At 37.6% G+C, this 23,555-nt stretch overlaps 1 protein-coding gene across 5 annotated transcripts in view; it reads right to left on the bottom strand.

The window, feature by feature from the left end:
• Positions 1 to 5,508: 5,508 nt before the first annotated feature.
• The window catches only part of NNT (nicotinamide nucleotide transhydrogenase), a 93,148-nt gene continuing 75,101 nt past the window's right edge, over positions 5,509 to 23,555 (bottom strand). For all 5 annotated transcript variants that reach the window (XM_059060879.2, XM_059060877.2, XM_059060878.2 and 2 more), the window contains 3 exons: positions 10,905 to 11,023; positions 8,713 to 8,828; positions 5,509 to 7,186 (listed from right to left, as the gene is read on the bottom strand). In XM_059060879.2, the coding sequence (XP_058916862.1) occupies positions 7,037 to 7,186; positions 8,713 to 8,828; positions 10,905 to 11,023 (385 nt within the window). In that variant the 3' untranslated portion in view covers positions 5,509 to 7,036. The remainder of the gene's footprint in view (positions 7,187 to 8,712; positions 8,829 to 10,904; positions 11,024 to 23,555) is intronic.

Raw genomic sequence — 23,555 nt, 5'->3', positions numbered from 1 at the left:
CGATGCTGTTTTCCAATTTCACCAGTTGAAAATTACAATTAATAACATACACAGAAATCACTATTTTAAAAAAACTATTTCATCAGGACAAAAAAAATTAGTTGGGATAGAAAAGCTAACCTGTATCCTTAAAAAGACACTAATTATCAAAAGAGCAAGACTCTGTCTGCATGTCGCTCGTTAATGCCCCACTGCCCAAAGCAGAGTCAAAGAAGGATTGATTCCCACATGCAAGAATGAGTGCTCTTTGAATTGTGTTTTGACCTTGCTTTGTTTCAGATGTACTCTGACTATGAATGAATGTTTCAACTTTTGGCTATAGATTTAACACCAAAGCACTGCTGATAAACTAACAGAAAGGAGATGATAGAGCACTTTACATTCCTCACAGGGCAGGGAGGAAAAACAAAAAAACAAAAAACCCTTCCCCAAAACAACTCAATGTCTCACTAAATTTTTAAAAATACTGATTTCTGAAGCAATTCAGGTTTTCTCAGGAGAATAATTAAATGACTCCTCCTTAAAACTTCTTTGCTGGAATCATTTGGATCAATTCCATTTCAAATTATTTAAACAATAGAGCACCTACTCCTTTCTTTGTGGAAATAACATTAATATTCCATTTTCACACAAAGGAGAAAAAGTTTATCCCCAAATATAAACCGTATTTTATTTTTAAAGTTTCACCCCCAATATAAATAGTAATAGGAGAAATTTGCCAAAATATGTTGAGATTATCATATCCTTCACCTTATGTATTTCTTCCTCCCCATTCCACATTGCTTTAAAAAATCTTGTAACTTCTTTGATTTCATTTAATAGAGGATGTCATTATGCAAATATATTAGTAACCAGGACTACGCAAGACAATATATATTTCAAAAGATGCCAGACTCCCACCCCTCTTTGCTTCTGAATGAAGATGTGCCCCCAGGAGTAGGAGGACGAAACGCCCTGAATTAAGGTCAAGTTTCCACCACCAGCAAACGTGGGAGGTCTGAGGAATTAAGTTCATTTATAGAAAAATAAAGCCAGTTTGTGAAAATTCCCAGCAAAAAACTTTGGCCTGACTAGCTGTCAGGTGGGAAGGTGTCGGAGGTCAAAGCAGGCAAGGAAGTATAGCAGGTATGGTCCTGGAAAGCAAAACCCTGAAAAGTGGAGCACCTACTCCAGTCTCCTTTATTCTGCTCCCGAATAGGAAGCATCCTCAGGATTTAGGCTTTTGTGTATGAGGCAAAAAGAGAGAATGAATGGAAGGACAAATCCTGACTGGATAACCAGCAACTTCTGTAATGCTGTATAAAGAGAGCAGGCACTTGTTTCACATTTCTTCCTATAAGTGGTTGGCACCTTCTTGCTGAAATTTTAACTGGGTTTTTTTAAAAAGTATTTAAATAGTTTCTAATGATGTGGATCTTCCCTTTCATGAGTGCTATCCTTTCCTTCAGCTATTTTTGTTTAACAAACATCAACAGGGTGGGTAGTGGACCTGCTGGCTATCAGCCAGATCTGGGTTTAAGTCCCACTCTACCACATGGCAGAGTGCACTGAAAAGCCTCAGGATGTTGATAGGAGGTTGTCTAGCACAAAATGAGCATCATTAACTAATAGCTACTGTTACTAGTAGCTACTAATAGCTACTGTTACTATTACCCACTACTAAAGTGAACTATAAGGCAGAGTCTTGCTATCTAGAATTTTTTTGTAAAAGCTAAGATAAACTTCAAGATAATGAGTCCTAAATACTGAAGAGAAGTCAACTGTAACACACATAAAAATGCACTCCCCTCCCTCTTTCTGCCTGCATGGTAATATATCTATTAAAATGGCTTAATTTACCAAAAGGTGATACACTCCAGAAGTGTAAGCATGACCAAAAGTGATTCATTATGTAGAAAACAGTAACATCTTTCACAGTGACACTACTATACAACTAGTCAACCTGGGTTCATCACTAAAATCCACCTTTGTTGCTACTTTCACGGACGGTATTCTGGGTGAGACGCATTACAGCAAGGACCAAAGCCAGTATAGATACGGTGAAATTCTTATGTATACAGTATCCTCATAAGATTTCTTGCCATAGTCTTTAAATGTTCTATTGGTCTCATTTACAATGATCATTCTAATCTTTATGAGACCATGTTTCCAAGTTACTATAATTCTACCCAACACTAATGAAGCAGTTATCCCCAGACACAAGGGTGTGGACCTGAAGTATGCCTAAGCTTCCATGCTCATATATATTCCAATGGGACAAAACCACAGAGCAAACTATGATTTGCAAGAATAAAATTTTCCATGAATCAGTAAAGCCCTGAAAGCTTTCAAAGGCCTTTTCTAGAAGGCATGATTTCTGAAGCATAGCATTCCAGTAAACTTGGAGAGTAGTGACGAAACATTCTAAAGATAAAGCCAGGACGGACATTCTGTTTCATTCCTCTGGGGAAAAAATCATCACCCTGCTGACATAATTCAAAGGAGTTATGTATTTAGTCACACTTTCTCCCATTTCTCTGGAGAGGTTTAGATGTGACCTTTCAGTTCTAACCCTGTGTGTGCAGTAGAGGACTAGAATCACAAGGTCTGAATAGAATTAACCAACACAAGACTCTGTTGTACTGGTTTAGCCACCATTATTATACTTCAGAAAGCACACTCCCTAACTGGGAGAAAGAAGCAAGAAAAAAAACCAAGGCTGGTGGATAGCAACTCATTGGCATTTGGAAAATCGTTCCAGGAAAGGACTGGTTTAAATCAAAGTTCACAGGCTAAATGTAGTCCTATACCTTACTGTAGAAGTTTCCAAGTTCTGCTTTTCCTACTGTAAACCAAAAACAAAGTAGGAGGATGGGGGAAAGAATGGCCTTATTTCAATTCCTAAATGATTCATTCCATGGGTTTTTACTATCCCATACATCAGATCACATTGCTGCTGTTTTTCATCTTCCCAAATGCAACAGGAAGGAGAATGAGAAAAAGTTTATTAGCTATTCCTCTTCCATCTTTATAGTAGAGGAAACAGGAGCACCCTTGGCCCCCTGCTGATTTCTCACTTCCCTTTTCACTTCTCTCCGATGCGAGGGGAAGGAACTAGCCACCATCGCCTCAGGTGTCACCTGCATACTCCAAATCCACATCCCCTCAATTCTTCTCAAAGTCCGTGACAACCACTTCTGGTCCCTGCCAGTCCACTGCTGCCACACGGAGTCCCCCCTGAACTCACCAGCACCCTCTCCATTCCAGTGCCTTCATGTCTTTGTTATTCACAGTGACCCAGACAATGCAGCCCAAGCACCCAGTTCTCTGAAGAAGTTGGTCTATGAGTGAAATTTGAAATATCCATGGTTAAACTGGACTCCATATCACTTAAGCAATCTTTCCATTAGTATTATTCTTCACAAATGGCTTTTGGAAAGAACTGATAAGCAGAGTTCAAGGTTGTAATCTTTGGCAAGAATATGAAGTACAAATATTTCGTATAGAACAAGGCAGTCATATGCTTTGACAATCAACATGACCGAGATCCAATATGGTTTTCCACTCTTCCCCCAAATGAATTATCTACTATGATCCAACTGTTTTTTCCTACCACTATCTTAATCATTATATGTAACAGTTTCAAATATTGGTCATTCTAATTACTGTCTCATCATCTATATCACTATTTTACCAGCATCCAAAAGATCTCCATCCAGACTTACAGTACATACCATGTTAAATGTCTATAATTACTTAAATAGTGAAGAAAATAGTTCAATTCCTCAGCCCAATACATAAATCTAAGAAATAAGAGTTTAAGAACAGCAATCTTGAGTGCTTTGAAATTCAAATGTTACTATTTTTGCTGCCTTAGTAAATCAACACTTTAAAAATTTCACTTAACAAAGGTTTTTTTTTTTTCTCCTTGTTAATTAACCTAATTCTTCTTTCCCTTGAGAATCTAAAGAGCAGCTGAATTATGAAAGTTGCTGCCACTGGAGTGAAGTTTTGGGTTTGGGTTTGTTTTTGTTTTTTAACCATTCTGCCCCAGTAATATCTGTTGGCAAAGACTCTCAAAAACTGGCAAGATGGGCTTCCCTGGTGGCGCAGTGGTTAAGAGTCCGCCTGCCGATGTGGGGGACACGGGTTCGTGCCCCGGTCTAGGAAGATCCCACATGTCACGGAGCGGTTGGACCCGTGCGTGAGCCATGGCCGCTGAGCCTGCGCGTCCGGAGTCTGTGCTCCGCAACAGGAGAGGCCACAACAGTGAGAGGCCCACGGACCGCAAAAAAAAAAAAAAAAAACCTGGCAAGAGCTATAAATTAGATATCTGAACTATTCTCCCCTATCTATACAAAAGAGCTGTCCAACTTTCCAGTACTAAAATGCTTTAATTAACAAGATTTATCCCTTAGGGGACTAGAAAATTTGCCTCCAAGTCAGATGAACATATGGGTTATAAGTTATTAATTATACAGACTAAGGTTTTGGGATCAGATAAATTGAATTAAACCCTAAAGCTGAATGATACATAATATATCCCATATTTGTGTTGGACAGGAAAACAGTAAAATCTGAAAGTGAGGGTAATGACTTAAATGGAATCAGAAAGGCCAAGGCTCACCTTCCAGATTCATTACCAGATACTTAACTAATATTCACTGGCTCAGGAAAAACTGAAAGTCTACTGCATGAACAGATTAGTCCTATTAGTCTCTCTATTACAACCCTAGAAAGAAGAGTATATAGAATGATAAAGAGATTTATGTACCAGAAAACTGTCCAAAGTTAGATAGATAAATCAATAGATAGATAGAATGTATAAAAACTTATACATTTACTATATACTATTCCTTAGTTGGATGCGTAACTAAAACACAAACTCCCAAATTAAGACAAACATGAGAAAATAAAGGATGGTTAATAAGGCCAAAAAGACAAATCAATGTTAGCACTTTACTGCCTAATTCTTTTTTTTTGGTAACAGACTGTAGGGTATAATGGATTTTAAAAAAATTATTTCTAGTTGAATTTCAAAAAGACATAGTGAACAACAGATCAATACAGAATAAAAATAAGTCATATTTACCGGTTATATGACTTATCAGAAAGGGAGGAATAATAAAATAAGATGAACAAAAATTATTTTTGTTGCTTTTAGACCTCGCCATAATTAATAACCCAAGATCAACAATCTTTTGGAGTATTACTTTAAGAAATTAAATATACAAAAATCCCTTAAATCACTTAAACAATAAAGTAAAATAAAACCAACCAGAGCATGAATTTTCATTAACACAACTGAATGACAAAGGATTAGCAAGTATCAAAGAAATGAGATCATCCTAAATTTTTAAAATACAGAAAAATATTTACTATAAATGATGGAAATAAATTAATAAATCCAAGTATAATTATTTTAATTTAAATTGAATGCAGGAATTATCTCAAAAAAAAAATCCAAGTTGCTGCTTCCGAGATATACCTACAACTACTTTGAGAAAAGGAAAAGGGCATGACTCAAGATACTATTTACTTTCTTCTAATAGAACTTTCATGATATAATTCAGTCTTGAGGTTACAAATGACCTGTGATCCATTAACAAATTGCATTTACCGCTTAAAAATTAAAAAGGAGTCTTTCCTGATTTAAAACACATGCACACACAAACAGATCTTAATCTCAGGCACAGCAAAAAAGAAATTGATTACCAAACCAACAAATACTATGAGTTTTAAACTCAATAAACATGAGTATTATAGTAAAAAATTTCACACCAGTTATTCCTTTTTCTGATTTAGAGATACTTTTTACATGTTAATAATTGTTTCAAGAAACTTAATGCCAAATTAATTACATATAGAGATAGATATTTCAAATATTCTTCACACATTCAATCTATACAGAGCTTTTGGCATAATGGCAAAGTCATGAAGAAAATCTACACTATTACTGCAAAAGACATAATCTTTACTGGTGCTAAAAAGACATAATCTTTACTGGCGCTTAAACAAAGAGGTAGCTAAAAAGTGCCACCACTTCTCTCAAATGTTATCATTTACATAACACCTTAAAACACACTCTGATTTGGGAAAAAAAGTATTCTTCCAAGCAGTTAAGACAGATTAATCTCATCTATTTCATGGTAGAAAATCTTCCTCAGATATTAATAACAGGCAGAATTACTTGATTTTAGCCTTTCGTCACCAGAGACAATTGCTACATCACTAAGCAAACAAGATGAACTCATTTTATTAGTCAAATAGTTGAATTCCATTCAAGTGCACTTAATACAGTACTACACATTATAAATTGATTGAAATTAGAGAGATCTCCAATTGGAAATGGGGTTTAAAAAATACAACTAATACTGATTTCAAATTATATGTTTCATTGGTGTTCTAATGAAACATACAAAGCAAATGATTTGTTTCCAGCATCTCTGAAAGATTATCTAGTCCTTTAATGTATTAAAATAGAAGTGAGAAAATACACCCCTGAAATATAGAATCAGAAGTACAGTTTTAAAAATTGAAACTAATTTGATATGTTTAATTCAGATTATGGTTAAATGGTAAGAGGACAGTTCAAGAGTTGATTAAAGTTTCAAATTAGTCACATTTGTTGAAAAAACATAAATGCAGGTGGCTGTAATGTTTACACTGCATCAGATTTTTTCAAATCTATGTATAATGTAAGTCCTAAAAAATCATAAAGACTTAATTTCTTAAAACACTGCTGACTATTGAGGAAAATCCAAATGGATTATATCTAAAATGAGGCTGTTCCTTCTCCTTGTGTAAAATACTTTTGGAATTCATAACACAAAAAATATGCACAGGAAGACATTTAGACTTGTCAATACTTTTTTAAAATTGAGGGACTGCTGCTCTTGAAAATTTTCCCTGTATTTGCTTTGCTTTCTTCAGGGTGTTCCTTTTCTTTCAAGAGCTCTGATATAGATGTGTATCAGCTGTATATGTTAATAATTTATTTGCCTGTTCCCACAAGTGAAGAGGTGGCTTTGTTAGACAACAGCTTGATCTTTATGTTTTACTTCTGGTAGGATTCTCTAACTTTCGCCTGCAGGGCATCACACGTCTTCTTGGCATCGCCTAGAAGCATGGCTGTGTTAGGTTTGTAGAAGATTGGATTGTCCACTGCAGCATAGCCAACACCTAACGACCTCTTCATAACAATGACCTAAGAACCAAAGATTAAGTGAGACTGTGTATTTAACAGACCTGGCCAGGACTTCTTCGACAAACAAATATTGCCCTGCCCTGACTTTGAACAAAGCAGGTACCACTACTAACTCTTTACTACAAAGACTTAAAATACACAAGGAGTAGTTTTAAATGCATGCTTACTTTGTATTAACTTTAATTCTTTAAATGTGCCCATACTCTTATATCCATTAGAGAAAAGGTCATGTTAACAATAATATATCTGATAAGTGATTTTTTTTCTCAGTGCTTTTCTCTATAAAGACTATGTATAACATTTTCTAGTCAGAAAAATAAGCATCTTTCTCTGAATGGGCTAAAGAGAACAAATTTAGTGCATAAGCTTCTACTATCCATCCTAAGATAAATGTAGTTGAGTGGGAAAATGGTATGATTCTTAGTCCATTGCTTTAAAGTAAAGGATATCAGAAAGAAAGGATATAAGACAAGAGCCCAAAGAGCAATCTAGTGTGTCACAGAACAGAGCTAATGACTAATAGAATGCTTCCACGAAGAAAAATGAAGGGGTGAGTCCATCCATCTCTAATACTGATGTGTGCTAGACATTTACAATTACACGGATTGTGGATGTTGCTGTCCTGTTGAATATCAAGTCAATTCTTCATGAAATGAAAAGCCTTTCTATGGTCTTTTAGGACACGCAGTCTATTCAAAAATGGAAGCAGAGCAAATTTATTCATGTTCCATATACCATTAATACAGTAATGTACCCTACAAACTCAAATATTGGTGATCAATGCAACTGTCCATATACACATGAACAAATGCATATCTACTCACTCACCACAAATACTATGTTTAAAACTCACACATTTACAATAAAGAGAGACAAATTAAAGGGAAAATATACGTTACATTATAATGATTCTTAAAATGCAGATATGACTTGAGAGTGGTAAAGAGACTTGCCCACAGTCAGGGCAGAGGAAAATTTATAAGTGTTTGCATTCTCTACAATGTAGAAATTAGCCTTTTCAGAAGCAATGTGCTGTGAGCAGGGCTTGCTTCCTTCCATGTCACTGTTTGGTTTTCTAAATCACCTTTCTTCTGCACACTCCATAACATACAAATTCCCTTTCAAAAAAAGTAAATAAAAAAATGTGCTCATCTTCATACGTGAAGGTGATGATACTGACTCACTGTCCTGGAGGGAAGCCCTTTGCTTCACTGGACTCGGCCTGGAACTGAGCCAGACTCATCCCAAAAGCTCACAGGTCCTTTTTCAGCTGTGGTTACAGATTGTGCTAATCCATCCAGATAATCTCTTTTAGTTCTAATCGAGATCAGGGCATTCACTCAGGTTCTCTGGTGACCACAGAACAGACAGAAGCTAGATATAGAGAGCTGGACCCTAAATCTACTCTAACTCCTGAGACTCCTAAAAGGCATCATCATTTCTCATCAAGTGACCAAGGAAAGTTCTGTGTATGTATTTTAAGAGACCTTTAATTATTAGAATGAAACACAAGTCTGAAACTTTACCTGCTTTGATTTCCAGACCTCGAGGACTGGCATGCCTGCAATAATAGAGTTGGGGTCTTCTTGAGCCGCTGAATTAACAGTGTCATTAGCTCCAATTACAAGGACCAAATCAGTGTCTACATAATAAAAGAAAATATAAAAATTAAAAGGGTCACTTTTACTTTCAGGCAAATTATGGTGACCTGAGTTTATAACAACAACAACAGAAGCTAATATTTATAGGACAAACACTTGTGCCAGGCACTGTACAAACAGCTTTATCAGAGAGGTTCAGTAACTTAGCCAATGTCACACAGCTTAAAAGCAATAGGTCCTCCATCTGAACCTGAGTACCCTAACTGGAGCTTGCATTATTATTATGCTTTCCCTCCCCTCAATGGATCTACCTAATCTGACTTTATAGCTCTTTTACGATCCCAAAATGATCTTGCCAGTAACATTAAAGATCTGCATTCCCATAAGTGGGTGTTGAATTTTGTCAAAAGCTTTTTCTGCATCTATTAAGATGATCATATGGTTTTTCCTCCTTCAATTTGTTAATATGGTGTATCACATTGATTGATTTGCATATACTGAAGAATTCTCGCATTCCTGGGATAAATCACACTTGATCATGGTGTACGATCCTTTTAATGTGTTGTTGGATTCTGTCTGCTAGTATTTTGTTGAGGATTTTTGCATCTATGTTCATCAGTGATATTGGTCTGTAGTTTTCTTTCTTTGTGACATGGATAAAAAAGATGTGGCACATATATACAATGGAATATTACTCAGCCATAAAAAGAAATGAAATTGAGTTATTTGTAGTGAGGTGGATGGACCTAGAGTCTGTCATACAGAGTGAAGTCAGTCAGAAAGAGAAAAACAAATACTGTATGCTAACACATATACATGAAATCTAAAAAAAAAAAAAAAAAGGTTCTGAAGAACCTAGGGGCAGGACAGGAATAAAGACGCAAACATAAGGAATGGACTTGAGGACACGGGGAGTGGGAAAGGTAAGTGAGGACGAAGTGAAAGAGTGGCATGGACATATATATATATCCTACCAAATGTAAAATAGATAGCTAGTGGGAAGCAGCTACATAGCACAGGGAGATCAGCTCGGTTCTTTGTGTCCACCTAGAGGGGTGGGATAGGGAGGGTGGGAGGGAGATGCAAGAGGGAGGAGATATGGGGATATATGTATATGTGTAGCTGATTCACTTTGTTATATAGCAGCAACTAACACACCATTGTAAAGCAGTTATACTCCAATAAAGATGTTAAAAAAAAAAAGATCTGCATTCCATTTTCAACTTTTAAAATGACTACTTAATATGCAATTCGATGTCTAAAAGAAAATGGTCTAAGAGTCTGTACTATATTAAAGCTGTGTCCATAATTCCTGGAACTGGCAGGTTTCACACATAATTTAGCAACAGTAAAATCTGAAAGGGGGCATAAAATTAAAATGGTCTAAATTCCCTCTTTAAGGATCATAATATAAGGTACCTTAGAACTCTGCCAAAAATATCATGTGAATCTAGACATACATACAATTTCATTATTTTTCTCTAATAAACAGTACTTTTTAAATTTACAGTGGATACGTGCCAGAGGGAACTGGTTTAATTTTAACAAACATGATCTTGGGCCAAATGTCATTAGCATTCAACATCTACCCAGTGACAGCTACAAAGTCCAACACCTTATCTAGTAAAGTCCTAGAACTTTAAAGAAAACAGAAAACTACTTACTGCATGAGTTGGTACAACTGCAAACCAGTAAAATCTCAGACACTGGCAAGAATCAGACACTAAATCATCAGCAGAAGCAATTTTATAAATGAGGAACCTGAGGTTGAGTACCTAGTTTAAGGCCACAAGCAAATGAGACTCAGGACCTGGATTCCAAAGCCAGGTCTATTCCAAATCTCTCTGCAATGCAGTCCACTGCACAGCCTCCCAATATTTTCACCATCCTTCAGATCTTCTCAGAGGGAGAAAACTACCCATGCTGCTTACAAATCTGTTGCACCTTTTTCAGTATTGTCTTTTGCTTATTTAATTTCGACTGCATACTTACTAGGAACAGGTTACTCTTCATCTGACTAGTAGGTCTTCAGTAATCCCACAATTTATGCCCTAAGACTGGCATCACTCTATTCATACTAAGAACACCTAAACTTTACCATTATCCCCATCACTTACCTGGGAAATCATGGTTGATCTCATCCATCTCCAACACAATATCATATGGCACCCCAGCCTCAGCCAGCAGCACATTAAGCTGACCAGGCATCCGGCCTGCAACTGGGTGAATTCCAAACCTAGATATGAAACAAATGAACAGCTGGCCTTACTTGATGCGCCGAAATGTACAGAGACCCCAATTTCACCTCCAAATCTGCACACTTTGTTCTTGGCACCTCTGCTTCTCCTGGTACTATCTGATCTCTACAAGCAGGAATAGAATTCGTCTAGATATACGGTCAATCTACAAATAGTAAGGTTTGGAGATTCAAGGCCTCAGTATATACAAACTGCAACTCCTCACAGAAAAATAAGTGTGACTTTAGAACCTGACTCTTCCATATATGTTTTAAGTTCAGTGAACTCCGAACAACATTAATAATATCACCTTACATTTAATAAGCATTATGTTCTCTCATGATACTTTATGATAATTTTTGAATCTTTCTGAAGTCAGCATGGAATTAAACGTTTGCCATGAAAAACAACTGTCATGCACATAAGTTAAAGGCCTACTTTCAGTGAGTAATATGAAGCATTACTCCACATCACAGAAGAAATGTGATAGTAACATGCTGGAGTGTTTAAAAGGCAGGGTAATACACAAATCAGATATCCGCTCTTTTATTAAGGCAAAAGAAACTGAAGCATCAAGCAATGTCATTCAACCACAGCCGTAATGGGATCTGTGAAGTCATGTAATCCAACCCCTTGCCCACAGTACTGATCTCTGTCTCCTCAGCACTGGGCACAGTCCCTGGCACACAGGCAGGACCAAATAAAAAGTGAGTGAGTGAGTGAATGAATGAATGAATCCAGTGAAGAAATGCATTTTATACTACCTCTAGGGAGGGATCCATCCAACCTCAGCTTAAATACCTTCAGTGACCAGAAACTAACTCCATTCTAGCTCTATTCCATTACTAGAAAATCCCAATAACTATATATATATATATATGTATATATATATCTCATATCACACACACACATGCTCGTTATATTAAACCAAAAAGAATCTCCCACTCATTGCTTTCCAAGGTCTGTAGTTTGAGGGTCTACTCCCTCTTTCACATGTGGATTCCTCTGAGCTAACCTAGGATGCCTATTAAGCAAACATCTTCAATTCTTTCAACTGTTCAATGACTGACAGGACTTCTAGACTCACTGCTGTCCTAGTCACTTGTTCCTATATTGTCACTGTCCAGCTCAAACCTCAGTCCCCCACCGTAAATACAATATGCTGGATATGATCTAGATGCACAAGGCACAGCAAGAAAGTCATACCCTCAGGCCCCTTTCAGAAGCCTAAGTCTGTGACAGCTACCACACCACACTGCTGGTTTTTATCACTGACAGTTATTTAAGATGCCCTATTGGAACTCTACTCAGTGCTCTGTGGTGACCTAATTGGGAAAGAAATCCAAGGAAGAAGGGATATATGTATACGTGTGCCTGACTCACTTTGCTGTACAGCAGAAACTAACACACCATTGTAAAGCAGTTATACTGCAAAAAAAAAAAAAAAGATGCCCTGTTACTTTTCACAGGAACTGCTGCCAAGCCAGGCCTCCCCACTCATAACACAGTCCCTGTTAGGAACAGATTAAAAAAGCATAGGGGGGGGCTTCCCTGATGGCGCAGTGGTTGAGAATCCGCCTGCTGATGCAGCGGTCATGGGTTCGTGCCACGGTCCGGGAAGATCCCACAAGCCGCGGAGCGGCTGGGCCCGTGAGCCATGGCCGGTGAACCTGCGCGTCCGGAGCCTGTGCTCCGCAACGGGAGAGGCCGCGACAGTGAGAGGCCCGCGTACCACAAAAATAAATAAATAAATAAATAAGTAAAATAAAAAAGCATAGGAATTGACCCTTCCCCAAAGCAGACCTGAAAAAGAGCTATAAAATGGCTATTTATATTGTCCAAATAACTGATATATGGTTTTCTACATATTTAAATGAAGAAAATGAAGATAATCTGATAACGAAGACCCTAAATTACTGGGGAGCTCGTAATTGGAAAACAAGATATCAAATGACAGGTTCTCTTTAATCAATTTTTTTTTTAATTTATTTTTGGCCGCCCTGGGTCTTCATTGCTACGTGTGGGCTTTCTCTAGTTGCGGAGAGCTGGGGCTACTCTTCATTGCGGTGTGTGGGCTTCTCATTGCAGTGGCTATTCTTGCTGCAGAGCATGGGCTCTAGGCACAAGGGCTTCACTAAACGCAGCACGTGGGCTCAGCAGTTGCGGCACACAGGCCCTAGAGAGAGTGGGCTTCAGTACTTGTGGTGTCTGGGCTCAGTAGTTGTGGTTCGCGGGCTCTAGAGCACAGGCTCAGTAGTTGTGGTGCACAGGCTTAGTTGCTCCACGGCATGTGGGATCTTCCTGGACCAGGGATCAAACCCATGTCCCCTGCACTGGCAGGCGGATTCTTAACCACTGCACAATCAGGGAAGTCTCTCAAATTCTCTTTTATATAATCTTCATTCTGGGACCACTGCAGTTCCTAAATAATCAACTTATGTTTAAAAAACAGAAACTCAGGGCTAAAAGGAAACAAAACAGTTATCTCTAGGTGGTTGTACAACAGATAATCATTTTACTTCTCCTCTATTTAAAAATGTTTTCCAAATTTTCTATGAGAATGAACAATTTTATGGTGGGAAAAAATTAACTTCATTTAAAATAAATTAATACTTCATGCTTTTATATTGTGATATAATTTACAAATTTTTTATATATTATTTCATTCTATCCTTAATCATCTTTAATAATCTCCATCAAGAATTAGAATTTAGAGCAGCTGATTCAAATCCAGGACTTAATTAAATAAACTGGGCTTTAGAGCTACATTCCTGTACCTTAAAAAAGAGAGCAAGAATATATATAAGAGGGGCTGCTGGCATATATTTTGGCATAATGGCTAATACTGACTCTTTGAGATATGCTATACAATTTGCACAACTTTTTTAGTATAGCTAACCTGTAAGTCGAACTCGGGTCTTTCTGCCTCAAGAGTCTTTTCACTGCTATACAATATAGGCAGTATAGTCAAGCATGTAAGAGGTATTTTTGTTTAGTTAGTAGCTCAAGTTAACTAGTTACATGACGTTCAGTAAGTTACTTAATAGCTCCCTCTCTCTCAATTTTCCCATAGAGTACTAACCAGCTGTTATTACAAGTCCACATCATGCCAAGGACTATATTAAACTCTGTAGAAGAGGTTTGAGAAATACCTATTTATTTCTGCTTGAATGGGTGAAATAAGGAGTTCTAAGAATCCAATTTACAGTGTTGAGAAAAACTGAGCACCCAGAAAGTTTCAAACAATACTATAAGCTATAAATTTTTTAATTTAATTAAGTATTTGCATGGACATAGGAGAAAAAAATGTCTCTTAGTACACAAAGTACCTGCGACAATGCAAAACATTTACCAGCACATCTTAAATGCTGGGGAAGTAGGTTCTGAAAAATTACTAGAGGTAGGAGGTAGAATGAACTGTATAGAATGGACTATTAATAATCTAAGACTTTTAAAATTTTTTTATTGGAGCATAGTTGATTTAAAATGTTGTCTTAGTTTCTGCTGTACAGCAAAGTGAATCAGTTATACATATATATATATCCACTCTTTTTTATTTTTTTATTTTTTAATTTATTTATATTTATTTTTGGCTGCATTGGGTCTTCGTTGCTGCGTGTGGGCTTTCTCTAGTTGTGATGAGCGGGGGTTACTCTTTGTTGCAGTGCACGGTCTTCTCATTGCGGTAGCTTCTCTTGTTGCGGAGCACGGGCTCTAGGTGCATGGGCTACAGTAGTTGTAGCACACGGGCTCAGCAGTTGTGGCTCATGGGCTCTAGAGCACAGGCTCAGTAGTTCTGGCTCACGGGCTTAGCTGCTCCGCAGCATGTGGGATCTTCCTGGACCAGGGCTCGAAACTGTGTCCCCTGCACTGGCAGGCAGATTCTTAACCACTGCGCCACCAGGGAAGTCCCTCCACTCTTTTTTAGATTCTTTCCCCAAACAGGCCATTACAGAGTACTGAGTAGAATTCCCTGTGCTATACAGTAGGTCCTTATTAGTTTTCTATTTTATATATAGTGGTGTGTATATGTAAGACTCTTTTAAAAGGCATTTATCATCTCTTCCCTCAGTGGGCTGCCTACAGTTTTATTTTTTTAATTGAAATATAGTTGATTTACTACTTTATTTTGGTGAGAATAAAATTAATAAATAAATAAAATTAATCATTTTTTGGAAATGTAACAGTTCAACAGTTGAGTAAAAATTTTTAAATGTTCTCTAAAAACAAGATTTGGGGGGGGGGGGGCTAGACATTGCTATCCTAATGTCATTGTCTGTTCCAAACCAGGGTTTTTAATCACTCCTGAAAACAAAAGTAATGAGGCAAAATACTGACAATTCATGTTCATACTCTTCATGTAGTAATACAAACTATATTCAGCACTACTGCAGCTATTTTCAAACTGCCTCAGAGAAAGCATTTCCAAAATGTTACACAGGCTCTTGGGTTGAGATGTCAACTTTAAAATGTTAATACCTTTACAATGGCAATAAGATAAAACATTTGAAAAAATAATTTTTCCAGGCACCAAACTATATGTTCATTAAATGGTAGTTATTAATACCAACCCTCAATCCTGAACATGAATGTCATTTTAATATTTTAACAATAATATAGAATTTTAAGCATGAATATAAAAAATAGAAAAATGCAGTATATTGAAATAACAAAAATATACTCCTACGCCTGCTGATTACATGAATGTAGAAAAAGAAAAGGGATGATGAATGAAGTTTCAGAGGTGCTTGATTTTGTAAACAAGCATCACAGTCTCCAGTTCAGGACCTTTAAACCTTTCTTCAATGATGGGGAGGGATGAACAATCCCTTAGGTTCACAGGAAATAACAGAAGCAGTAAGAAAAAGACAATAACAGACTCAGAGAAGGTAAAGCTCACTTATATGTAATAAACAATTGAATTTTTAAAAAGAGGAAAGACTGAATTTGTGTAATCCTTACAAAAAGTGAGAAAGAAGGCAGAGCACAAAGCAAAATAAATGCACATGAAAGAATGACATGGACATGTGTCTTTAAAGGCATGTATGACGCTAAGGTGTATAAAGTAATATGAACATCAAAATAAATAAGGATAGTCATGGATTATAACCCACTGTGGAAAGTGGGAATACATGAGTCAAGACCGATAACAGATTCATAAGTCAATAAGGAAAGGAAGAAAGGAAGGAAGGAAGGAAGGAAGGGTGGGAACGCTCTCCCCTATAGTGGTAGACCATCAACTGATAAATGTACTGGGGTTATAAAACCACCATTTTACCACCATCATAATAAAGTTTGGTTCAGATAAAAATCAGCAGCAGCACATGCTCAATCTAAGGAGTAAAGCTTGAATGAGGAGAGGATTTTGCAAGGTCTTAAAGAGAGCTCAACAGAGAAAGGAAAAAAAAAAATCAGTAAAGACTTTCAGTGCTTTCTCTGACAGCTACTTTATTGAAACTGATCAATAATAAGTAGTTGTTAGTACATCTGGATACTTTGCTCAATGGGCATTTGGTTAAGTGGACAGAGTCTGTATTTCTTTTTCTCCCCAGCTAATAGTTCCTTATAATACCTAATAAAATAAATTACCAAGATTAACAAAACAAATCTCAGCCAAGAAGAACTTAAATTGAAACTAATTTATTGTGTATTTTAAGGCAGTGTTTGTTATACACAAAACATTTGGTGTACAGAATATTTTAACTTTATGTTCTTTAAATATCAAGTGGGAGCAACAGCCAGCTCTACCCACCACGAGTCCCTCCCATGAGGAAACCTGCACAAGCCTCTACGTATAGCCTCATCCACCAGAGGGCAGAAAGCAGAAGAACTGCCATCCTGCAGCTTGTGAAACGAAAACCACATTCACAGAAAGACAGACAAGATGAAAAGGCAGAGGACTATGTACCAAATGAAGGAATAAGATAAAACTGCAGAAAAACAACTAAATGAAGTGGAGATAGGCAACCTTCCAGAAAAAGAATTCAGAATAATGATAGTGAAGATGATCCAGGACCTCAGAAAAAGAATGGAGGCAAAGATCGAGAAGATGCAAGAAATGTTTAACAAAGACCTAGAAGAATTAAAGAACAAACAAACAGAGATGAACAATACAATAACTGAAATGAAAACTACACTAGAAGGAATCAATAGCAGAATAACTGAGGCAGAAGAACGGATAAGTAACCTGGAAAACAGAATGGTGGAATTCACTGCTGTGGAACAGAACAAAGAAAAAAGAATGAAAAGAAATGAAGACAGCCTAAGAGACCTCTAGGATAATATTAAATGCAACAACATTCACATTATGGGGGTCCCAGAAGGAGAAGAGAGACAGAAAGGACCTGAGAAAATATTTGAAGAGATTATAGTTGAAAACTTTCCTAACACGGGAAAGGAACTAGCCACCCAAGTCCAGGAAGCACAGAGAGTCCCATACAGGATAAAACCAAGGAGAAACATGCCGAGACACATAGTAATCAAATTGGCAAAAATTAAAGACAAAGAAAAAATGTTGAAAGCAGCAAGGGAAAAATGACAAATAACATACAAGGGAACTCCCATAAGGTTAACAGCTGATTTCTCAGCAGAAACTCTACAAGCCAGAAGGGAGTGGCATGATATACTTAAAGTGATGGAAGGGAAGAACCTACAACTAAGATTACTCTACCCAGCAAGGATCTCATTCAGATTCCATGAGAAATCAAAAGCTTTACAGACAAGCAAAAGCTAAGGGAATTCAGCACCACCAAACCAGCTCTACAACAAATGCTAAAGGAACTTCTCTACGTGGGAAACATAAGAGAAGAAAAGGACCTACAAAAACAAACACAAAACAAGTAAATATCAAGTGAAAGAACTAAAGGCACAAAGAATGTGCCCCATCAAAGGCAGAGATTCTATAATTAAATTCGGGGACCCTCATGTGTCATTATTTTTTAATAATGATGAAACAAAATAATTTCCAAAAGAACACATCTTAAAGTCAAAAATTCTAGTTTGAAAAGGTCATTTCACTTTATGGAGGTTCTTAGTAATATAGTTAACATATCAAATTGCATTAATCAGCTGATTTGTATTCAAAGTTAATGTCAATCTGTATTTCAACTGTCAATTTCAAGTCAACATTCAAAATTAATGCAGGGTTGTTTTCGCACGTCAGGAAAAGGTACTCTATCTTCTACCACTGACTAGATCCAGTGATAAAACTAAATAACTAGATTTCATTCAGGGAGTTGCAGCTTAAAAGGATCAGAGGGCACTTGGATAAGGTTCAAGAGAAACACAAAATACCTAACAACTTAGAAAATAACATCCTCTAAGTGAAAAAAGATAAACTGGCTAGAAAAAAAAGGCAAAACTGATTTTCAAGCAGACCAAATAAAAGAGAAGTTGACCAAATAGTCCTCATTTTCATTAAACAGAAGAAAAGAGAACAGTCTTCAAATGCAAAAGAAAGAGTTGCAATTAACTTAAAAAAAATACTTTCCGTCAACAATTTAGAACAAATTTCCTAGTTAGGGAAAGTTTCAGGCTTCTTTTCTGTGTATCAGGCAGAGACAGGTTCATTAATCTGAGCTGACATACAAACCACCAATTCAGTACAAAATGGATTCAAGGGGATTTCACAAATAAATGTAAAGGATGGTCGGCTGGCAGTGGATATAGTCAAGGCAGTTATGATAGCTGAGACAGCTCTTCATTTATGGGAGGAAGAGGAGGAATAAAAGCTACTAGTAAGAGAGAGCAGCAGCTTTGGTGGAACTGAGGATTCCCAGAACAACTGCAAGACATTGCTCTACCTCAGTCCTATACTACTAACTGCAATGAATGTGCTCTTTTGAGATCTTCATAGTAAATCTTGGACACCAAAAATTTCTCCTAATCTCCCAATCCTTCTGAGCATCAACAAGTGCTTCCTGTTTCCCCCAGCTCCCTTCCTCTCCCCAAAACCTGACTGGTGAGGCTTAAGAAAGACTAAGAGTCTCTGTGCTACATGACATTTAGGGTCTGTACTAGCTTCCTATTGCTGATATAGCAAATCACCACAATTTTAGCAGCTTAAAACAACACAAACTGATTATAGAGGTCTGACATCCAAAATCAGTTTCTCTGTGCTAAAAATCAAGGTGTCGGCAGGGCTACATTTCTCTTAGAGGCTCTAGGAGAAAAATCTGTCCCTTGCCTTTTCCAGCTTCTGGAGGCCCCCATTCCGTGGCTTGAGGCTACATCACTCTGACTTCAGCTTCCATTGTCACACCTCCTTCTCTGATTCTGACCCTCCTTCCTCGCTCTTGTAAGAACCCTAGTGATCACATGGGCCCACCCAAACAATTCAGAATCATCTCTCCAGCTCAGAATCTTCACTGAATCTACAGTTTCTTTTGCCATAGAAGGTAACATATTCACAGGTTTGGGAGCTTCGGAGGTGGGTATCTTTGGGGCCATTATTCAGCCTACCACAAACTCCCTTTCCAGTCCTAAAATTCCATGAACTAGAGATTCTGTTTTAGCTGAGTAAACCAATACACACTTTGTGATTTACTTTTGTATTTCAATTCTGTATCCCTCCTTGATTCCAGTAATTTTAAAAAATTTTTATTTGTTTTTAATACTGCCTTTGCTTATCTTTAAATTAATCTATCTGGCAATCATCTTTATGCTTTAACTGAGGTGTCTTGGTCCAAATTAGAAATTAAAGACTTCCAAATGTATTTGTTATTATTGTAATATTTGATTTGCTGCAGACTGCATAAAGACAATGTTTCTGTTGAGCTAGTTGTGAAGGGTAAATAATCATAAAGCTAACTTAACATGTTATGCTGAATATCCCAAAGGACAGATCACTTTATATCTGCTTGCATAATAATTTGTTATAGTAAACTTTAAGAATCTAAAGTTGGAAAGAAACACATGCCAGGCTATTATGAGAGAACGCCAATGTTTTGAGAGAAATGACAACACACTAAATTTGTGGCAATATATATGTGCAGGCTGATGAGTCAATGTGAATTTACAACAATTCTGGCCCATGCAACTGGCTAATTTTCAAAGTATGGTTTAAAGTTAATTATATCAGACATTGGTTGCCCATGACCAGCAATTTCCAGGAACTAAGGGCCAAAGCTCATCAACAATCCATCATTACATGAAGAATATCCAGAATTTCAAAATGCAAAGCCTACCAGCCTTTTGGTTCTTCCCTATGAACCATGAAAATTATCTTTATTGTATACATGCTTAACAAAACAGGATCAGCTGTACTTGTCCATAATGTAATTCTACAGAAGAGGAATAACTACTAAAATGCGATCACGGGAAAATCTTCCATGCTCCCAGAACTCTTTCTTTATGCTCCTCCTCCTTACGATGCACTGCATCATAGTAACTGGCTGAAGACTGTGCTCTCCAAACTGGGAGCGACTAGAGAATAGGAACTGTGTCTTATTTATCAGTTCCCACAGTACCTGGCTGGCACTCTATTAGAGCGACTCAAATAAAGGGAGGGAAGGAAAGGGTTTTAAGGAACATAGTGTGCCCAATAAAGTACACTGACTCAAACTTTCTATTACCTCTTTTTAGAGAAAGATTTCAGGGAAGTAGTAAAGAGTAGCAGTTAAAAGCTCTAGAGTGCCACTGCCTGTGTTCAAAACATTTGGACAATTTACCTGTGTGCCTCACTTTCCTCATGTGTACAGTGGGATTCATAATAAACCCTCTTCAGAGGATTATTGTGAGATTTAAGGGAGACAGTTCATGTAAAGAGCTTTTTATACTTTAGACCAATGCCTGGCATACATAAGCCCTTAATAAATGTAACCTGAAACTCTAATAGTCTATTGAAATACATTTTGTGATATAAATGCTCATCTGTATTGTTCAAAGAAATGCACATTTTTAATGATCATTTACATTAAAAAAACACAAATTTTTAGGCTAAAACAAATGTGGTTGGTTGCCAACATTTCTGAATTAATTTTCTAATTTTTACCTTGAAATCCCACTAAATATCAATATGGTCCAAAGAAAGCCAGAAATTCTTTGTACTTGCAACTACACAAAAAAAAACTAGAGAAATTATATAGTCAATACAGACTGAGGCCAATAATTGCCAACAGTGCACACATTGGCAACTTGGTCGTAGTTATAATCAAGTGTCGAACAGTGTCAAATTTCAAAAGGCCACATTTAACCTTTCTATATATAACTATTAAGGCAAAAAAGTACTGTTTTCGAGATTGGTTCAAGAAGGCAGAGTAGAAGAACGTGCTCTCACTCCCTCTTGCAAGAGCACCAGAATCACAACTAACTGCTGAATACTCATCGACAGGAAGACACTGGAACTCACCAAAAAAGACATCCCACATCCAAACACAAAGGGGAAGCCGCAATGAGATAGTAGGAAGGGCGCAATTACAATAAAATCATATCCCATAACTGCTGGGTGGGTGACTCACAAACTGGAGAACACTTATACCACAGAAGTCCACCCACTGAAGGTTCTGAGCCCCACATCAGGCTTCTCAACCTGGGAGTCATCCAGCAACAGGAGGAGGAATTCCCAGAGAATCAGCCTTTGAAGGCTAGCAGTATTTGACTGCAGGACTTCGACAGGGCTAGGGGAAACAGAGACTCCACTCTTGGAGGGCACACACAAAGTAGTGCGCACATGACGACCTAGGGGGAAGTAGCAGTGACCCCGTAGGAGACTGAACCAGACCTACCTGCTACTGTTGGAGGGTCTCCTGCAGAGGCAGAGGGTGGCTGTGGCTCACCGTGGGGACAAGGACACTGACAACAGAAGTTCTGGGAAGTATTCCTTGGCATGGGCCCTCCCAGAGTCTGCCATTAGCCCCACCAGAGAGCTGGTAGGCACCAGCACTGGGTCGCCTCAGGCCAAACAACCAACAGGGAGGGAACCCAGCCCCACCCATCAGCAGTCAAGCAGATTAAAGTTTGACTGAGCTCTGCCCACCAGAGCAACACCCAGCTCTACCCACCACGAGTCCCTCCCATGAGGAAACCTGCACAAGCTTCTAAGATAGCCTCATTCACCAGAGGGCAGAGAGCAGAAGAACTACCATCCTGCAGCCTGTGAAACGAAAACCACATTCACAGAAAGACAGACAAGATGAAAAGGCAGAGGACGAATAAGATAAAACTGCAGAAAAACAACTAAATGAAATGGAGATAGGCAACCTTCCAGAAAAAGAATTCAGAATAATGATAATGAAGATGATCCAGGACCTCGGAAAAAGAATGGAGGCAAAGATCGAGAAGATGCAAGAAATGTTTAACAAAGACCTAGAAGAATTAACGAACAAACAAATAGATATGAACAATACAATAACTGAAATGAAAAATACACTAGAAGGAATCAATAGCAGAATAACTGAGGCAGAAGAACAGATAAATGACCTGGAAGACAGAACGGTGGAATTCACTGCCGTGGAACAGAACAAAGAAAAAAGAATGAAAAGAAATGAAGACAGCCTAAGAGACCTCTGGGACAACATTAAACACACCAACATTCACATTATAGGGGTCCCAGAAGGAGAAGAGAGAAAGAAAGGACACAAGAAAATGTTTGAAGAGATTATAGTTGAAAACTTCCCTAACATGGGAAAGGAAATAGCCACCCAAGTCCAGGAAGTGCAGAGAGTCCCAGGCAGGATAAACCCAAGGAGAAAGACGCTGAGACACATAGAAATGAAATTGATAAAAATTAAAGACAAAGATAAGTTATTAAAAGCAACAAGGGAAAAACGACAAATAACGTACAAGGGAACTCCCATAAGGTTAACAGCTGATTTCTCAGCAGAAACTCTACAAGCCAGAGGGGAGTGGCATGATATATTTAAAGTGATGAAAGAGAAGAAACTAAAACCAAGATTACTCTACCCAGCAAAGATCTCATTCAGAGTCAATGGAGAAAACGAAAGCTTTACAGACAAGCAAAAGCTAAGGGGATTCAGCACCACCAAACCAGCTCTACAACAAATGCTAAAGGAACTTCTCTAAGTGGGAAACACAAGAGAACAAAACGACCTACAAAAACAAACCCAAAACAATTAAGAAAATGGTCATAGGAACATACATATCGATAATTACCTTAAATGTAAATGGATTAAATGCTCCAACCAAAAGACACAGGCTCGCTGAGTGGAAACAAAAACAAGACCCATCTTATGTGCTGTCTACAAGAGACCCACTTCAGACCCGAGAGACACATACAGACTGAAAGTGAGGGGATGGAAAAAGATATTCCATGCAAATGGAAATCAAAAGAAAGCTGGAGTAGCAATACTCATATCAGATAAAATAGACTTTAAAATAATGTTACAAGAGACAAGGAAGTACACTACATAATGATCAAGGGATCGATCCAAGAAGAAGATATAACAATTATAAATATATATGCACCCAACATAGGAGCACCTCAATATATAAGGCAAATGCTAACAGCTGTAAAAGAGGAAATCGACAGTAACACAATAATAGTGTGGGATTTTAACACCTCACTTACACCAA

Source organism: Kogia breviceps, chromosome 4, assembly GCF_026419965.1.
Source record: "Kogia breviceps isolate mKogBre1 chromosome 4, mKogBre1 haplotype 1, whole genome shotgun sequence".
In the NCBI taxonomy this organism is placed as follows: Eukaryota; Metazoa; Chordata; class Mammalia; order Artiodactyla; family Physeteridae; genus Kogia; species Kogia breviceps.
The sequence above is the reverse complement of the archived record's forward strand: the minus strand, read 5'-3'. Positions and strand labels throughout refer to the sequence as shown.